Source organism: Schistocerca nitens, chromosome 7, assembly GCF_023898315.1.
Source record: "Schistocerca nitens isolate TAMUIC-IGC-003100 chromosome 7, iqSchNite1.1, whole genome shotgun sequence".
NCBI lineage: Eukaryota > Metazoa > Arthropoda > Insecta > Orthoptera > Acrididae > Schistocerca > Schistocerca nitens.
Window position 1 is genome coordinate 178586991 of NC_064620.1, and position 19108 is coordinate 178606098.

Sequence of the window (19108 nt, forward strand, 5' to 3'; positions counted from 1 at the left end):
TACACACCCTCTGTACTTGTCCGGACTGGGCAGGAAAGTAGACCGCTGGCCCAACAGGAGAGGCACCCGCACGGCCTGCTCCCTCTTTCGCCTTTGACACGCGAACCCACCACCGTCTGCCACCCACTCTGGAGTGAGGACGGACCCGTCGGATGTTGCGTATCGGAAGCCGCAGTGACGTCCGGGCCACCAGGGGATTCCACTGGCACCAAAGGTGTCACAGGTCTCATCACTGGCGCCCCGACGTCACCGCAACTTCGAGCATTAGCTAGAAGCTTGTCGACGGTAGCCAACGAAGCTTCCAGCTGTTTACGGACAGCAGCCAACTCTCCTTGTGTCCGCTCACAACAAACACAGTCCCTAGCCTTACCGTACTGTTTATAAAATAGATAAAAGGTCTCAAATGGTGCTACTGAGTTCCAAAATATACCAAAGGAGAACAAAGTAACACTAAAAGTTGGTGTGCAGATTTCTCACTGAACTCTGAGACCGCAAACTATTAAACAGAAATAAATTTCTCTACACGGAAAATTAATACTAGGAAGCCGCCCTACACAAGGATATTCACAAGACTTACGCAAAGAACAAAAACTACGATTAATTTTCTAACCAGAAGTCTACTCAGCAAAATAGACACGTAGAGATCACTTCTTTGCAGAAGCACGTGAAAAAGAAAGACTAAATTAATTTACAGTTTATCACACAAGTGCTGCTGCTATGCTGCTCGTGCTCTAGGCTCGGCAGATGCCCAAAATTGCCGCGCGGGATTATCCGTGCGGTCTGAGGCGCTGCAGTCATGGACTGTGCGGCTGGTCCCGGCGGAGGTTCGAGTCCTCCCTCGGGCAGGGGTGTGTTTGTTTGTCCTTAGGATAATTTAGGTTAAGTAGTGTGTAACCTTAGGGACTGATGACCTTAGCAGTTAAGTCCCATAAGATTTCACACACATTTGAACATACCCAAAATTTTGCCTGCCTAACTCAGTTCCAGCACTTTCAACAACTGAACGCACGGTCAGCAAACAGATCAACAGTTGAACGAGTGGTGTGTGTGTGTGTGTGTGTGTGTGTGTGTGTGTGTGTGTGTGTGTGTGTGAACGACAGATCGATTGTAGGAAATCATTTGTGACGCCTCGTCAACCTTGGCAAGGTCTCGTTCTCAGTTGCCTCACTCGCAATCACCATGTTTTCACGGTATGAACTCGATATCGATTTTTCTTTTGAAACGGTATATGCCTTTTGGAGTCATCGTGAAGACCATCATACCCAATGAAACTTATTTGTCAACTTCGCTCTTTTCTGTCGACAGATTTGTAACCACCCCGTAGACGACTCAACAAGTTTGTCAATTATCATCATTTTTGAAGCAGATGCTGTTCGCGTATGCCGTATTTTGACACTAGTGGGAAGGAATACAAATGCGAATAAATCATTTCTAACATTGACTCTGGTACTGTGTTTAAAGAAGAGAAGAAGAAGAAGAAAAAGAAGAAGAAGAGAAAAAAAACTAGATGGTAGTACATGTTATGATTTAAAATTAGAGGAAAATATACACATGAAAACCTTTTAAAGGGAATGTTACACTCGGAACCAGAAGTTTTTCAGAATGAACCGTGAAGCTTTTAATAAAATGTTTGGTTGAGAAAGTAGGCACAAGTGTACGAAAATTTATTCTGTTTGCTACGGTCGCAGGTTCGAATACTGCCTCGGGCATGGATGTGTGTGATGTCCTTAGGTTAGTTATTTTTAAGTAGTTCTAAGTTCTAGGGGACTGATGACCTCAGATATTCAGTCCCATAGTGCTCAGAGCCATTTGAACCATTTTTTATTCTGTTCTACTTGGTTCTCGAATTATAGTTCACTAGAATACCACAACCTGGAAGAACTAAAGTACTTCAATTCTTTTTATTTTATTGCACTCCAGCTTTTACGTTGTGCGTAGAATATTGATTTTCTTCTTAACGTTTTCCTGCGTAATACATGGCTAGGAAAGATGCGACATCTCTATCGTTTTGGTAATTGCCAGTCCAGTTTTGTATTTATCCTTGGTACTAGTTTCCCTTGCTTCCACCGAGTTGTGGAAATTCACGATGCAGTGACATAAATTGTTATAAAAGTCTTTTTGACTGAACATATGCGGCGAAACGTCAGCAGAAACAACGTCCACCATGTTGTCAAATTAGCCAGCCGCTGTGACCGAGCGGTTCTAGGCGCTTCAGTCCGGAACGGCGCTGCTGCTACGGTCGCCGGTTCGAAACCTGCCTCGGGCCGGGAAGTGTGTGTTGTCCTTAGGTTAGTTAAGTTTAAGTAGATCTAAGTCTATGGGACTGATGACCTCAGATGTTAAGTCCCATAGAGCTTAGAGCCATTTGAACCATTTTGCTGTCAAATTTCCGCGAGTCAGAATTTCTCTTGACAGACACGTCGAACAGTACCGTACAGTGACAAATATTTGGCAAACATAGTAAAGCTTCACAAATTGTTCGATCGTGTGATCTGAGGTGAGTTTCTACAACCGGATGGGGTGGCCTTGCGTTTCTAGGCGCTACAGTCTGGGGGACAATAGATATACTGTTAACGACTTCCGCCAAATGATAACGTAGTGGCATAGTTACCAGAGCGCTATCTGTGTCTGCCTTTTAACGGGGAATGCTCACAACCAGAAGCCTCAGTGGGATACAGGCATATGAAGAAGCACTCGTGTTCCCACAGTTAACTGAGCGAGTTTGAAGTTGGATCAGATTGTGAGCTTCCGAGTAACGGGATGGTCCTTTTGCAGAATTGCCACGCAAGTTGGACGTGGTGCGTCAGTGCTGCAACGACGCTGGGATCAGTGGTCACGTGAACATCCCCACACCGGTAGGCGAGGTTGGGGACGTCCACGCAGCACAGATGACACCCACGATCGTCGTTATGTGAGGACAGCAGTGGCAGATCATAGACCGAACACAGCACAGATAAAGGGCTTGTAAGCCAGACATGTCAACACGAGCTGTTGCGAACCAGTTAGTAGCAGTAGGACTACGGGCATGCACACCTCTGCCCCGTCTTCCATTCACGCCGCAGCATCGACGTGCATGACTCTACTGGAGCGGTCAGAGATGGAAGATGGAACGGCGCGCCGTGGTCTTCAGCGATGGAAGCAGATTCTGCCTGCATCCAGGTGATGGTCGTTTACGTGCACGTTGTAAACATGGTGAGCGCTCTCCTGTAGAGTGCATTCGTCCAAGACAAACTGGTCCCACCCCAGGGCTTTTGGTCTGATTTGCCGGAGATGGCGGTCATATGTGCATGTGCTTAAGTGACTGAATGCGTGTCTGTTTATTTTTACTGAGGAAGGCTTTGAACGAAAGCTAAATCGTAACAGACTTTTCGGCCTGTCTGCAACTCATCGTGTAATCTTTTATATCAAACAGTGGAAGCCCGTCCGAGTTTCACGCAATCGAAGCACAAACCAAATCTTGTACAAGCTTGCTTGGGCTGTGGGAACGTGAAGGGGATTTGTGAATGCTTGACAAGATTAGGGTTAAAATGGTTCGAATGTGTCTGAGCACTATGGGACTTAACATCTAAGGTCATCAGTCCCCTAGAACTTAGAACTACTTAAACCTAATTAACCTAAGGACATTACACACATCCATGCCCGAGGCAGGATTCGAACCTGCGACCGTTGCAGTCGCGCGGTTCCGGACTGAAGCGCTTAGAACCGCTCGGCCACCGCGACCGGCTCAAGATTGGGGTTGCTTGTGTAGACGCCATTAGTCATCTTTGGCAATGTGTTATGCAAACACACACACACAAACTGGTATAGTCATGCGTATTCAAATACAGAGATATGTAAGCAGGCAGAATACGGCACTGCGGTTGGCAACGCCTATGTAAGACAACAAGTATCTGGCGCAGTTGTTATATTGGTTACCGCTGCTACAATGGCAGGTTATCAAGATTTAAGTGAGTTTGAACGTGCTGTTATAGTCGGTGCCTTAGCGATGGGATACAGCATCTCCGAGATAGCGATGAAGTGGGGATTTTCCCGTACAACCTTTTCACGAGTATACCGTGAATATCAGGAATCCGGTAAAACGTTAAATCTCAGACAACGCTACGGCCGGAAAAGATCCTGCAAGAATGGGACCAGCGACGTAAAAGAGAATCGTTCAATGTGACAGAAGTGCCAACCTTCCTCAAACTGCTACAGATTTCAATACTGGGCCATCAACAAGTGTCAGCCTGCGAATCATTCATCGAAACATCATCGATACGGGTTTTCGGAGCCGAAGGTGCCCCCGTACACCCTTGATGACTGCACAACACAAAGCTTTACGCCTCGCCTGGGCCTGTCATCACCGGCATTGGATTGTTGATGACTGGAAACATGTTGCCTGATCGGACGAGTCTCGTTTCAAATTCTGTCGAGTGGACGGACGCGTATGGAGACAACCTAATGAATCCATGGAGCGTGCATGTCAGCAGGGGACTATTCAAGCTGGTGTAGGCTCTGTAATGGTGGGGGGCGTGTGCAGTTGGAGTGATACGGGACCCCTGATACATCTAGATACGACTTCGACAGGTGACACGTACGTAATCATCCTGTCTGATCACCTGCATCCATTTATGTCCATTGTACATTCCGACGCACTTGGGCAATTTCAGTAGCGACACTCCACTCGTCCAGATTTGCTACAGAGGTGCTCCAGAAACACACTTCTGAGTTTAAACGCTTCCGTTGGCCACCAGATTCCCCAGACATGAGCATTATTGAGCATATCTGGGATGCCTTGCAATGTGCTGTTCAGAGGAGATCTCCACGCCCTCGTACTCTTACGGATTTATGGACAGTCCTGCAGAATTCACGGTGTCAGTTCTCTCCAGCACTGCTTCAGACATTAGTCGAGGCCATGCCACGTCGTGTTGCAGTACTTCTGCGTACTCGCTGGGCCCTACACGATATTAGGCAGGTGTACCAGTTTCTTTGGTTGGCTCGGGGGGACACCTCCCAAGTATCCTGCCTGTCTTTATAGTGTTGCTGCGTACAACAGTGACGACAGAGAAGTGTTGCCAGGATGCAATCTCTAGGAGACAATTTATTATTCTCTAGCGTTACTCGAAAGGAGGCTGAACCTCAGTGGCTGATGTCAGTTGGCGGACGTGGGTGTTCAGAACGGGTCAAACCAAAGCCACCTTCGTTACGTGGCGTGTGCTTTAACAGAACTGATATGTAATCACTATACGGTGGCAGAAATTTCAGAATTTATTTCTTTTTGTGTTCAGCAGTCAGCACTTTAGCCTCTGAGCCAAGTTTTCGGAAATTCTACAGTTTCTAGCCGATACGGAGGCGAAATAAATGAAATTCTCCCAGAAGAAAGGAAGAAAAGAATGAATGGACAAACAAACATAATGGATCACCTTTGCGCAGCGCACAGCGGGATCGAGTAATTGAACCGGCCTGTGGGCGAGCTGGACCGATTAGGTCTGGTCGACTGGGATGCTGGACCCCTGCGATTTCCGTTGCGAGCCTAGCGTGCGAAGGCTTGTGAAACAATCACAATAAACGGGAGCCGGCGGCAGTAGCGCTGTAGAACCAGAGTGAGGGTGGGAAGACACCGCTGCGGAGAGCACCCCTCCACCTCCCCCTTACCCGGCTTGCCGTAATTCCATTTCCCGGGCCCGTCCCCGCCCCCGGCGCCGGGGTAAAGCGTGTTAATTGGATCCGGGCAGGGGGCGGCCATCCATCAACCTTCACTCAGACGCCATTAATTCATTCACAGTGAAATTCATTGAAGAGCGTCGAGGAGCGGGCGAAAAATCTCTTTTCTACTCTCTCTCTCTCTCTCTCTCTCTCTCCCTCCCTCTCCCACTCCCTCACGCTCTCTCTCTCTCGCTCGCTTGTTCATGGAGTTCGCGCTTGAAAAAGAAGCGCCGGAGTGAAAGAGAAAATTGTTTCATCCGGAATATAAAGGGCAGCTCTCGGCAATCCTGTTGGCGCAGGCTGGTGGTACGTAAACACTTGTTGACCAATTGCTACGAAATTGGAGGTGGCGAAGCGCAAAATTCGACCTTGTTTTCATTTTCTCCTCCCATTTGTCGCTGGCTGTGTTCCGGACAGGATTAATTGGAAATGGAAGCGACGAAGCTTGGACTCATTCTCTTCTATTTCCAGCGCCATCTTATGTAGTTCTTCAAGAATGTATCCTTGCCAACCTGCTCCCTGAAATTCTAGAGCCCCGCTGAAGTGAACTGAGAGCTTTTGTGGATATTAATATAACTTACTTTTCCAGAAATGAGTGGTTTTCTCATTTTCTTCCATAAATGCCCATTTAACTTTTTTCCCTTTTCATCAGCATCCAATTGAGGTAAAAAGTAGGCACAGGTAAAGTACGCTAATAATGTTGTACGGGAGATTTCTGTGGTGATATGTCTGATTGTCAGCACATTACGTAACACGTATGTAGGCTTGGTGGCTGAGTAGGTAAGTGCCAGACCAGAAATCCAGAAACCTGTGATTCAGTCGTCAATTGGTTCCAGAATGTTTTTCACGTTTTCACGCCGCTAATAGTATTATTTCTGCCGTTCCTTGGACGCTAGATTATTTTATATTTTAGTGGATTATTATTTTCTATCAATTATGATCATTTTCAGATCGATATCTGTCAGTAGAATGGTATGAAACATTCTCTTTTTCGTTAAGAGTGCAGGCGTGCGGAAATATAAAACTTAATATTTTCCGATGCTATCATTCTTGGCCAAAAATTCGTGTTGTTATCACAGACGGACTTGAAGATTATGGTAACAGATTATGTTACGGGGAAAGCGGACCAAAGACAGCGATTTATTGACAGAACACACAGAAGGTGCAACAGGCATACTGAAGGGACTGCACACTCGATTCTCTTCTGGAGTATTGCTGCAAGGTGTGCGTTGGCATCAGATACACCTGACAGAGGGGAGAAGGGCAGTTCGTACTGTACTATTGCGAAAGGGGGGGAATAGTGCCACGGATACGATACGCGAATGAAGGTGGCAATTATTAAAACAAAAGGCGGTTTGGCAGGATCTCCTCGTGATATATCGATCACCAAATATCTTCTCCGAATGCGAAAATATTTTGCTGGCCCCCACCTTTATAGGGAGAAATGATCATCATAATAAAATAAAAGAAATCTGAGGTCGCAGGAAAATGTTTAAGTGTTCGTTTTCCCTGCGCGCCGTTCGAAAGTGGAACGGTAGAGAAATACACTCCTGGAAATTGAAATAAGAACACCGTGAATTCATTGTCCCAGGAAGGGGAAACTTTATTGACACATTCCTGGGGTCACATACATCACATGATCACACTGACAGAACCACAGGCACATAGACACAGGCAACAGAGCATGCACAATGTCGGCACTAGTACAGTGTATATCCACCTTTCGCAGCAATGCAGGCTGCTATTCTCCCATGGAGACGATCGTAGAGATGCTGGATGTAGTCCTGTGGAACGGCTTGCCATGCCATTTCCACCTGGCGCCTCAGTTGGACCAGCGTTCGTGCTGGACGTGCAGACCGCGTGAGACGACGCTTCATCCAGTCCCAAACATGCTCAATGGGGGACAGATCCGGAGATCTTGCTGGCCAGGGTAGTTGACTTACACCTTCTAGAGCACGTTGGGTGGCACGGGATACATGCGGACGTGCATTGTCTTGTTGGTACAGCAAGTTCCCTTGCCGGTCTAGGAATGGTAGAACGATGGGTTCGATGACGGTTTGGATGTACCGTGCACTATTCAGTGTCCCCTCGACGATCACCAGTGGTGTACGGCCAGTGTAGGAGATCGCTCCCCACACCATGATGCCGGGTGTTGGCCCTGTGTGCCTCGGTCGTATGCAGTCCTGATTGTGGCGCTCACCTGCACGGCGCCAAACACGCATACGACCATCATTGGCACCAAGGCAGAAGCGACTCTCATCGCTGAAGACGACACGTCTCCATTCGTCCCTCCATTCACGCCTGTCGCGACACCACTGGAGGCGGGCTGCACGATGTTGGGGCGTGAGCGGAAGACGGCCTAACGGTGTGCGGGACCGTAGCCCAGCTTCATGGATACGGTTGCGAATGGTCCTCGCCGATACCCCAGGAGCAACAGTGTCCCTAATTTGCTGGGAAGTGGCGGTGCGGTCCCCTACGGCACTGCGTAGGATCCTACGGTCTTGGCGTGCATCCGTGCGTCGCTGCGGTCCGGTCCCAGGTCGACGGGCACGTGCACCTTCCGCCGACCACTGGCGACAACATCGATGTACTGTGGAGACCTCACGCCCCACGTGTTGAGCAATTCGGCGGTACGTCCACCCGGCCTCCTGCATGCCCACTATACGCCCTCGCTCAAAGTCCGTCAACTGCACATACGGTTCACGTCCACGCTGTCGCGGCATGCTACCAGTGTTAAAGACTGCGAAGGAGCTCCGTATGCCACGGCAAACTGGCTGACACTGACGGCGGCGGTGCACAAATGCTGCGCAGCTAGCGCCATTCGACGGCCAACACCGCGGTTCCTGGTGTGTCCGCTGTGCCGTGCGTGTGATCATTGCTTGTACAGCCCTCTCGCAGTGTCCGGAGCAAGTATGGTGGGTCTGACACACCGGTGTCAATGTGTTCTTTTTTCCATTTCCTGGAGTGTAGCTTGAAGGTGGTTCGATGAACATTCTGCCAGGCTATTAATTTTGAACTGCAGAGTAATCTTGTAGACGCAGAGACCCCGTAGAGGTTTGGAATTTAAAACGGGTCACTGACGGAAAGTGCGGCCATTAGGAGCATTATGCCACCATTTCTGTTCCTTTTATCATCCATATACTAGCTGTAAAAATCTCTTTCAGCACTAGTATAAAATGTTGTTGTTGTGGTCTTCAGCCCTGAGACTGGTTTGATGCAGCTCTCCATGCTACTCTATCCTGTGCAAGCTTCTTCATCTCCCAGTACTTACTGCAACCTACATCACTACTATAAAAACTAGTTATAAAATAAGTTATAAATAATTCCTGTGATGAAACACTGATATAAATTACATAATTTCAAACACAGAAACACTGTGCTGTTCTTTGTAATCATGTCACATTTCATCAGTCACGTCGCTAGTCGTCATCCGGACACAAGCCATGGAAATCATTTTCACGTGTGCCCGCATCTCGTGGTGGTGCGGTAGCGTTCTCGCTTCCCACGCCCGGGTTTCCGGGTTCGATTCCCGGCGGGGTCAGGGATTTTCTCTGCCTCGTGATGGCTGGGTGTTGTGTGCTGTCCTTAGGTTAGTTAGGTTTAAGTAGTTCTAAGTTCTAGGGGACTGATGACCATAGATGTTAAGTCCCATAGTGCTCAGAGCCATTTTCACGTGTATTATGGAATATGGGAGAAACGTAGCGCTTGCAGTAGTCTCCGTTTTCGATTATAGCCAGTACAGTAAACGCATCCGACGGATGATCGGTGTCGACAATGGCTTTATTCCATAACTACACGAGTCACTATGATGGGATTGTGGACACTGTAACAGCGCCCTACCTTATTTTACGTATAAAATGCGGCATTAGGCCATGTAAAACAGGCGTTTTACCAGTATCACTAGTGGCAAATTGTTCTTATCGTGTTCGTATCATCCAGCCTGTGCTCTTCTTGCTGCACTAAGGAACTAGAGCTAACTAAAAAGCCAGTAAAGCTGTCATCTACCCGAAGGTTGTGCTGTAATAAACATGGTTGTGTTGGAGGCGGTATGCCGTTGCCTTCCACTGACTTCTGAACTGACTTATACAGTTTAACGTGGACTCCGAACCACGGGGCAACTAAGCTTTTTTATAAAATGGCGAGATACAAATTATAGCATAGGTTTACTCTGTTCACTGTGACTCACGAAATGAAGTAAGTAAATATCCCTATGTCACGGAATTCAAACGATGTTTTACGCTCGCATTGGACAGTTATATCAGTTCCTAACAACCAATAAACCGCTGATTCTTTAAAAGATAGAACTCCGACGTATGAAACAGTTTCAAACGTCTGATTACAAATGAGTTAAAGTGGTAAGTATTTGACTTTAGCCTCATATCTCGTAAACTATGAGTCGTACAGTGACATAATTGTGGACGTAAATTTATTGGAAAATGTGAATACTGTTTGCCAACTATGTGGCGAATAGAGTCGGTAGTAAAGAAGTAATAGATTTAAACGTAATGTCTGATGATGAAGTTCTACTGCATGGACAGTAGTGAGCGCTAAACGTGTTTCCTTTCACCATGTTGTGGGGGGTGTCAGCGAGAAAAAGTTTCGTAAAGGTTTGAAGTGTGTGTAAATTTGTTGGGTGTCTGTCACTGCTGTCACTTTCAAATAATGGATGAATACAACGCGCGTGTTAAGATACGGCCAATCCGGACGCGCCTCGCCAGGCACCTTGGTCCATCATCGCGGCTCGCCTAGTTCAAACGGTTCAAATGTTTCTCAGCACTATGGGACTTAACATCTGATGTCATCAGTCCCCTACAACTTAGAACTACTTAAACCTAACTAACCTACGGACATCACACACATCCATGCCCGAGGCAGGATTCGAACCTGCGACCGTGGCAGCCGCGTGGTTCCGGACTGAAGCGCCTAGAACCGCCCTGTCACAGCGGCCGGCACATAGCCTACTCCTCTCCAGAAGCACCAAGGGGATATCCAGACTTAGCGTCCCCATCCCTCCAGCGGATCACCATCTGCAGTGTCGCAGGCACTCTCTTCACGAGACGCTGCGGAAACGTTTGGAATTTAGCCCAGGACATTGGCGCCAAGACTGGTGATCAGAAACTTTTACGCCGGCACGTGTCCTCCCCTTTCCGGCCAAATACTGGCAGTGAAAATTAAAAAAAAAAAGAAATAAAATAAAAAAAATGTTCAAATGTGTGTGAGGTCATCAGTCCCAAAGCTTACACGCTACTTAACCTAAATTATCCTAAGGACAAACACACACACCCATGCCCGAGGGAGGAGTCGAACCTCCGCCGGGACCAGCCGCACAGTCCATGACTGCAGCGCCCTAGACCGCTCGGCTAATCCCGCGTGGCTAAAAATTTCACCCACCTGCAGTATTCGAAAGCCGGCTAAATACTGTTGTTGAAATTTTCTTACTACAGCGTCCGCAGTATTGAACTCGTTGCCAGTAGGACGAGCGCAACCGCACCGACGGATATTACCGATCTCGGGGCTTTGGACGCAGCTGTATGTCACTGAGTTTTGGTGATACTGTTGTTGGCTCAGGGCCAGTCTAAAAGTAAAGGCGTTTTCATCTGACGAGCCGTGGATCTCTCCCTCCACGCTTACCGCCTGTCATAGGCTTTGCTAATCATTGGCGCCAGTATGATGCCAATAGCGTGCAGAAACGGTAGTTCACTTTTAATTTATACAGTTTTTAAAATGTGTAACGAAATTAACGATCTCGTCAAATGCGAGGTTCGTAGTGTAACACGGCTTCTAAATGCAAAAAGCGTCTGTACTATCGAAATTTACACACTGATAACAGAAGTTTGTGGAAACGTGATGAATGAAACTTCAGTTCCAAAATGTGCCATCAAGGTTTAATGGCGGACGCGGGAATATTCACTGTAAAGGACGATCAAGCCGACTTTCAGACGAACTCAGATCGAGGATCGTGGAGAAAAATTAACAAGATAGAAATTTTACTTTTGATCGACAAAGACTGTGATATCCTGAAATGTCACGAGCAGTTCTATACCTAATTGTTCGTTATGGTTTGGGCTGTACAGAAGTGTGCCCTAGGTGGGTTCCTCGACTTTCGATATGAACGCGGACGAACAGCCAATGTGATCTGTGTTGGCTTTTCTCGCTCGGTACGATAAGATAACGAGAACTTTCGGAACCACATTGTTACTCTTAACGAGACCTCAATTTTACATAGAATGTATAGAAATAAAGCCCTAGCCGCTGGAATAGCGTCGTTCAGGATTTCCAACAAAAGAAGGCAAACAAATTACGAGCACCAAACGTAATGGCCACTGTGTTTTAGAACAGAAACGGACGGCGTCCTGCTCAGTGACTTCATGCCTAGAGAAGAGCCCATAAATGCAGCAGCTTACTCAGGCCCTTCACTGACTTTGCAGCTATGTTCAAAACAAAAATCATGGATTGTTGTCCAGCGGCATTGTGGTTCTTAACGATTACGGTCTCCTCTTCTGCGTTGGCGAAGCTTTTACTTCGGCAGTGGCAAGTAGGAAGTTTCTGATTTTCGCCGTATAGCCTCGATTTGGCCCCGAGTGACTGCCGTCCTTTTCCCAGATTGAAGGATTTTTAAGGTAGAAACACTATGGAAGCGATAACGAACTGAAAGTGATCGTTGTGTTTGTTTCAGCAACTCATCGCAACTGAGTACGTAGGTGTGGAAAAACCTATTGGGTGTTACGACAGATGTGTCAATGTGAGCGGCGACTAGGTTCAAAAATGGCTGAGATCATCAAAACACACTGACGGAAAAAATGTCAACACCAGAAAGTAATTAACGTAGAGTAATGACTTTTGGGAATATATTTGTCTGGTTAATATCTAAGCGATTAACAGCGCAGGATCACTGTTTAATGTAAGCACGAGATAAACAATTCCAAATGTGAAATGCTGGTACTTTGACAACCGGTGTAACTGCTAAAATCTTGAATGAAAACATGGAAACGTGTGTGCATTCTGTTCTACTAGTACCGGCTGTCAGTTTGTGCGATGGATTTGTGTGCCCTTTGCACTTGGTCCGTCACTACATAGACGGTTAATGCTGTTTGTGGATGACACTGTAGTTGTCCGATGTTGTCCCTTATGTGCCCGATAGGAGACAGATCCGGTGATCGAGCAGGCCAAGGCAACATTCGACACTCTGTAGCGCATGTGGGGCTACAACAGAGGAATGTGGGCGAGCGTTATCCTGTTGGATAACACCTACTGGAATGCTATTCACGAATGGCTGCACTGCAGCTCGAATCACCAGATTGACTTACAGTTTTGCAGCCAGGGTGCGTGTGATAACTACGGGCGTGCTTCTGCCTTCATACAAAATCGCACCCCAGATCATAAACCCAGTTGTAGATCGTGTGTCTCGCATGCAGACAGGTTCGTTGCACACCCTGAACTGGCCTCTTTATAACCAACGTACGACCATTACTCGCACCGAGACAGAAACAGCTCTCATCAGAAAACACAACAGATCTCCACACTGCATTCCAGTGAGCTCTCGCTTAACACCATTGAAGTCGCAAATGGCGGTGGTTTGATGTCAGTGAAATGCACGCTACAGGACGTCTGGCTCGGAGCTGTCGTTGAATTCCCGATTTGTAACACCTAACTGTCTCACTGTGTTGCCAACTGCTGCTCAGATTGCTGCTGCAGATGCAGTACGATGCGCCAGAGCCATACGGCGGACACAGTTGTCTTCCCTCTCGATAGTGGCAAGTGGCCGTTGGCGTCCAGGCCTTCTTGCGACCTTACATTTTCGTGACCACCGCTGCCAGCAGTCAAATACAGTGGCTACATTCCTACCAAGTCTTTCTGCAATATCGCAGAAGTAACATGCAGCTCCTCGTAGCCCTAATACACGATCTTGTTTAGACTCAGTGACGTGTTGATAATGGTGTCTTCTCGGCTAACATCAACTCACCATGTCCTGTCTGGAAGGCAACTAACGCTCAAAAGACCATTGTATATTTTTGAAGCAAACCTAATTTGCATCCTCATAGTAGCGCTAGAAGCGCCACTCTATGCGACTGGCGCGAAAACTGAACAGACATCTTATTTTACACTACTGGCCATTAAAATTGCTACACCACGAAGATGATGTGCTACAGACGCGAAATTTAACCGACAGGAAGAAGATGCTGTGATATGCAAATGATTAGATTTTCAGACCATTCACACAAGGTTGGCGCCGGTGGCGACACCTACAACGTGCTGACATGAGGAGAGTTTCCAACCGATTTCTCATACACAAACAGCAGTTGACCGGCGTTGCCTGGTGAAACGTTGTTGTGATGCCTCGTGTAAGGAGGAGAAATGGTACCATTACGTTTCCGACTTTGATAAAGGTCGGATTGTAGCCTATCGCGATTGCGGTTTATCGTATTGCTCGCGTTGGTCGAGATCCAATGACTGTTAGCAGAATATGGAATCGGTGGGTTCAGGAGGGTAATACGGAACGCCGTGATGGATCCCAACGGCCTCGTATCAGTAGCAGTCGAGATGACAGGCATCTTATCCGCGTGGCTGTAACGGATCGTGCATCGCCGTCTCGATCCCTGAGTCAACAGATGGGGACGTTTGCCAGACAACAACTATCTGCACGAACAGTTCGACGACGTTTGCAGCAGCGTGGACTATCAGCTCGGAGACCATGGCTGCGATTACCCTTGATGCTGCATCACAGACAGGAGCGCCTGCGATGGTGTACTGAACGACGAAACTGGGTGCACGAATGGCAAAACGTCATTTTTTCAGATGAATCCAGGTTCTGTTTACAGCATCATGATGGTCGCATCCGTATTTGTTGACATCGCGTTGAACGCACATTGGAACCGTGTATTCGTCATCGCCATACTGTCGTATCACCCGGCGTGATGGTATGGGGTGCCACTGGTTACACGTCTTGGTCACCTCTTGTTCGCATTGACGGCACTTTGAACAGTGGACGTTGCGATCCCTGTGAAACCCTACATTTCAGTAGGATAATGCACGACCGCATGTTGCAGGTCCTGTACGGGCCCTTCTGGATGCAGAAAATGTTGGAATGCTGCCCTGGCCAGCACATTCTCCAGATCTCTCATCAATTGAAAACGTCTGGTCAATGGTGGCCGAGCAACTGGCTCGTCACAATACGCCAGTCACTACTCTTGATGAACTGTGGTACCGTGTTGAAGCTGCATGGGCGGCTGCACCTGTACACGCCATCCAAGCTCTGTTTGACTCAATGCCCAGGCGTATCAAGATCGTTATTACGGCCAGAGGTGGTTGTTCTGGGTACTGATTTCTCAGGATCTATGCATCCAAATTGCGTGAAAATGTAATCACATGTGAGTTCTAGTATAATATATTTGTCCAATTAATACCCGTTTATGGTCTGCATTTCTTCTTGGTGTAGCAATTTTAATGGCCAGTAGTGTAGATTTAGAAACACGCATACCAACTTTCGTTTATGTAGGACAATTCCTTCTTGGTTTTGCGATTTCTTTCCGTCAAATGGTTCAAATGGTTCAAATGGCTCTGAGCACTATGGGACTCAACATCGTAGGTCATAAGTCCCCTAGAACTTAGAACTACTTAAACCTAACTAACCTAAGGACATCACACACACCCATGCCCGAGGCAGGATTCGAACCTGCGACCGTAGCAGTCCCGCGGTTCCGGACTGCAGCGCCAGAACCGCTAGACCACCGCGGCCGGCTTCTTTCCGTCAGCGTACGTTGAAAAATTAGTTTTCTTTCATTATCTTGAATAAAAATGTTTTTAAAAACAGTACGTTCTTTGCCTTTAGAGAGTCTCATATATGTGATTTTGTAAAACGAGGTGGTGAATGTGAATTACGTTTCTATATTTCAGCACACCCTCACCGGGCACTCGGGCAAGGTGATGGCTGCGAAGTTCCTGGGCGAGCCCACCAAGGTGGTCACGGGCAGCCACGACCGGACGCTCAAGATCTGGGACCTGCGCAGCAAGGCCTGTGAGTACCACTGTTATTACTACTGCTGCGCGTCTTATCGCGACGGGCGCAAAACTTTTCTCTTCACACTGGTCGGCGAAAGCTGGCCGCCAGGTGATTAGTTGTCGTGTCCGCGCTGCCTGTGGAATGTTTCCCCGGCACCGGAAGAACGTGAAAATTCCTGGGAATGGCTTTTTCCTGCAGATATTTACCAGCACCTGTTTGGCGGAGCTCTGTTCGTTAAGCAGCTCGTAAAGTTCCAGGGCCTAGGAATTTTCCTCCCATTAGACGTGGACGACATTCGGGTCGTAAATTCTGCGTGAGATGATGAAAACTTCGTTAGCAGCTTTAGTAACCAGTCTTTCTTATTTTTGTTTCTAATATTTGTGAGCAACAAATCCTTCCTCCCATTATTAAGTTGGTGATAAAAGGGATTTTCAGATGATTGCGTTCTGATAAGTGGAAACAACAACTGCCTGTTTGTTTATGAGATGTCAGTACAGAAGACCGTAGAGGAAAAGGAGAGAAAAAGCCTTGGCAGCGAGAACGTTCAGCGCTCGTTTCAAAATATCCATCCAGGATGCCGCCGTCGTAAAATATTTCTTACTTCAGATAGTTCGTGAGCTATGTCGTTTGCTGCTGTTGGATAAAAATAAAATCAACAGTCGGCTCGTTGTAGGAGTCGGTAAAGTTATTTTTAAGAATCCGTTTTTACATGTGAATGCACAGCCACACACAATGCTTCGTATTCCGTTGAAAACCATAATCTTTAGCTACATGGACGGGAGCGGCATCGTCAGTCTTTAATTACATCATTGTGCCAATTAGGAACGGCATTTGCCAAAGACGGTAGATCATTAGAAACGAATCACAATCTCGGATTCGACAAGGATGAAGCAAAAAATTGCCCGTGTATTTTTCAAAGCAGCCCTCCCTGCCTTACCCCCGTGGTGTATCTGTGCTTGGCGTCAATAAAAAATTAAGTCTGAGTCCCCCTTCAGTACAGCACATGCACCTCGCAAATCAAAGTTCAGGATTTAATGAAAATAATCGGATGAATTGGATGGCCGTAGTTGATTCCGGGTCACTGTTTCCGAAGTTCACTTGTGTTGTCAGGTTTTGTAACTGTTTGCAACCCGAATACTAACAAATCAAATACAACATTATTTTGTAAACAGTTGATAGATCTCCCTAGTCACCGTTGACAATCTACAATTCGTTCGCATTCACAAAAATTAAAAGTCTCGTAGGTCTGCGTGCTCCAGCACACCAGCACACCACAAGCTCACTGTCAAGTGACACCAGACGTCTATACAAAAGTATTTAAAGGCACCCCTCTACCCAGCAGTTTAAAGTATGTGTTGTTACAAAGAATGAAGACAAGTTTACTAAAGGATGGTCTTTTTTTCATTTACATTAAAGTTAGCTCAAAAGAGTTTTTCAATGATACATTTAATTTATGTGAACGTATATACCCTCAAACCTGTCTGCCTACGTAGCAAAATACAGTAAGTGAAGATTTTATGAAATTAGGGCACTGAGAACTCATCTTCAAGGAATTTGTGCTAATTGATTTTGCGGGTTTATTACCATTTCCAAAGCTATGGAGGATTTAATATTCTGATTTATATTTTAGGTATGGTAATTCAGATGATACGTTAGGATTGCAATTGTATATGTGTAAATCATGGTATTTTGTCCTGCAGCATATGGCGAATAAATGTTAGCTCCCAAATATTAATTTAATTACATACGGATGTTACCCAATAGATTCCTTTCGTCATATGTGATACAATTTTGACGTTAGCCAAATGGATCGGTTCCCAGTGAGACGTATTACGCTGCTCGTGATTTAAGTCACTATCGATCCTCAGTTTATGGTAACAAAATGCAGTGTTATCCGAAGTTATTCGGTCACATTAATACAGGGGGTAGAGAACACCAAAGTAAATGTGTTTCGATGAGGAACATATAGCCTCTGAGGTCAACTTGTAATGTTAGGGCACATATTCTTTGTGGTGTTGACTTTAAGTTGTTGTGCATGCGTCACTGATTGGAAATGCATAGTGACATTCAAATGTCCACAGTTCGCGTGTTTGGGCACATGTGAATCAACGAAGTACTCGACCTTGTGCACATCAACAGCGATTCGGTGTTAATTTATGGACCGGCATTCTCGGTGATTTGTTGATTGCACCATTCAGTTCCTCCATTCCGCCTCAACGGACGGTGATATTGAACCTTCGTAGAACGTGTATTGTCAGAACTGCCAGGGGATGTATCTCTGAGTGTTAAGTCAAGAAGGTAATTCCAGCACGATGGAGTGCCAGTCAATTTAAGCATTGCTTTGAGGGATCATCTGAGAGCTACCTTCGTGAATCGATGGATCGGCTGAGGTGTCCTTGTGGTCTGGCCACCCGGGTCGCTTGACTTTAGGTATCTGGATTTCTTCCTCTAGGGGCATATGAAACAGCTGGTGTATGAAACCATCGTGGAAACAGAAGAAGACCTCGTCGCTGTCGCCCCTTGTGCTATTGCGGACATGCCAGGTATCTTCTAATGGACACGACAGCAATAGACCGACGATGTAATGCTTGCATATAGGCCAGTGGTCTCGCATTCGAGCAGTTCCTGTGAGTGGCACTGCTGAAAAGAGCATGCTAAAGTGCCTTCTGTGTACATTGTCCGTAGCGTCAGAAATTGCCATCAGGGACCACATGTACCATAATTAAATATATTTGTTTTGATTTTCTCTACCTCTTGTATTAATTTGAGCGAATAGTTTCGGAACATCTGAACAGGATAATGAATTAAACTGGTTTCAACATTCGAAATCTGGATTTCTTTCGGGAATCCTAAAATACAATTTCGGAAGGATTGCATTGTTTGGTTGGAATCAGCAACCAATCAATAATGTTGCACTGTTGTGTCACGTATAAAAATGGAAATTACGTGACATAAATTTTTCATTAGGTTCAGAGAGTTTGTTGTCAGATGTCGCCATCGACTTGGCTTCAACAATCTATTACGAAAATTTATCACACTCCACGTAAGCGATTTGGAGTAACTAGGGAAAAACCGAAAATGGAATGACAACACGGGGGATTTCAATCCCCCTCCTTCCAAATGCGAATGCTGTGTTACCTAACTCGGAAGGCATCTGAGCACGAAAGAGAGTGATTCCAGCGGATGTCAGTTACATTCTACCTGCCACAACTCAGTTGTACAGCGGAAGTAAGGTGAAGCAGTCTTAAGTGTTGCTGACCATAGTCCCATTGAAAGTGGTATACGTGTGCCTTCGTCCAACATTTGAAATTACTTAGCTTGCCAGTGCAGCGGAGCCTAGGATTTAGCGTGCACTCCGAACCACGTTGTCCAACAAAAATCACGTTTTATACAGAGGTTTGAACCCGGACCTTCGGATTTGTA

At 46.5% G+C, this 19108-nt stretch overlaps 1 protein-coding gene across 3 annotated transcripts in view; it reads left to right on the top strand.

The window, feature by feature from the left end:
• LOC126195163 (autophagy-related protein 16-1-like) overlaps positions 1-19108 on the top strand; it is a 651919-nt gene that overhangs the window by 511341 nt on the left and 121470 nt on the right. For all 3 annotated transcript variants that reach the window (XM_049933673.1, XM_049933674.1, XM_049933672.1), the window contains exon 2: positions 15580-15700. In XM_049933673.1, coding sequence (XP_049789630.1) covers positions 15610-15700 — 91 coding nt within the window. In that variant the 5' untranslated portion in view covers positions 15580-15609. The remainder of the gene's footprint in view (positions 1-15579; positions 15701-19108) is intronic.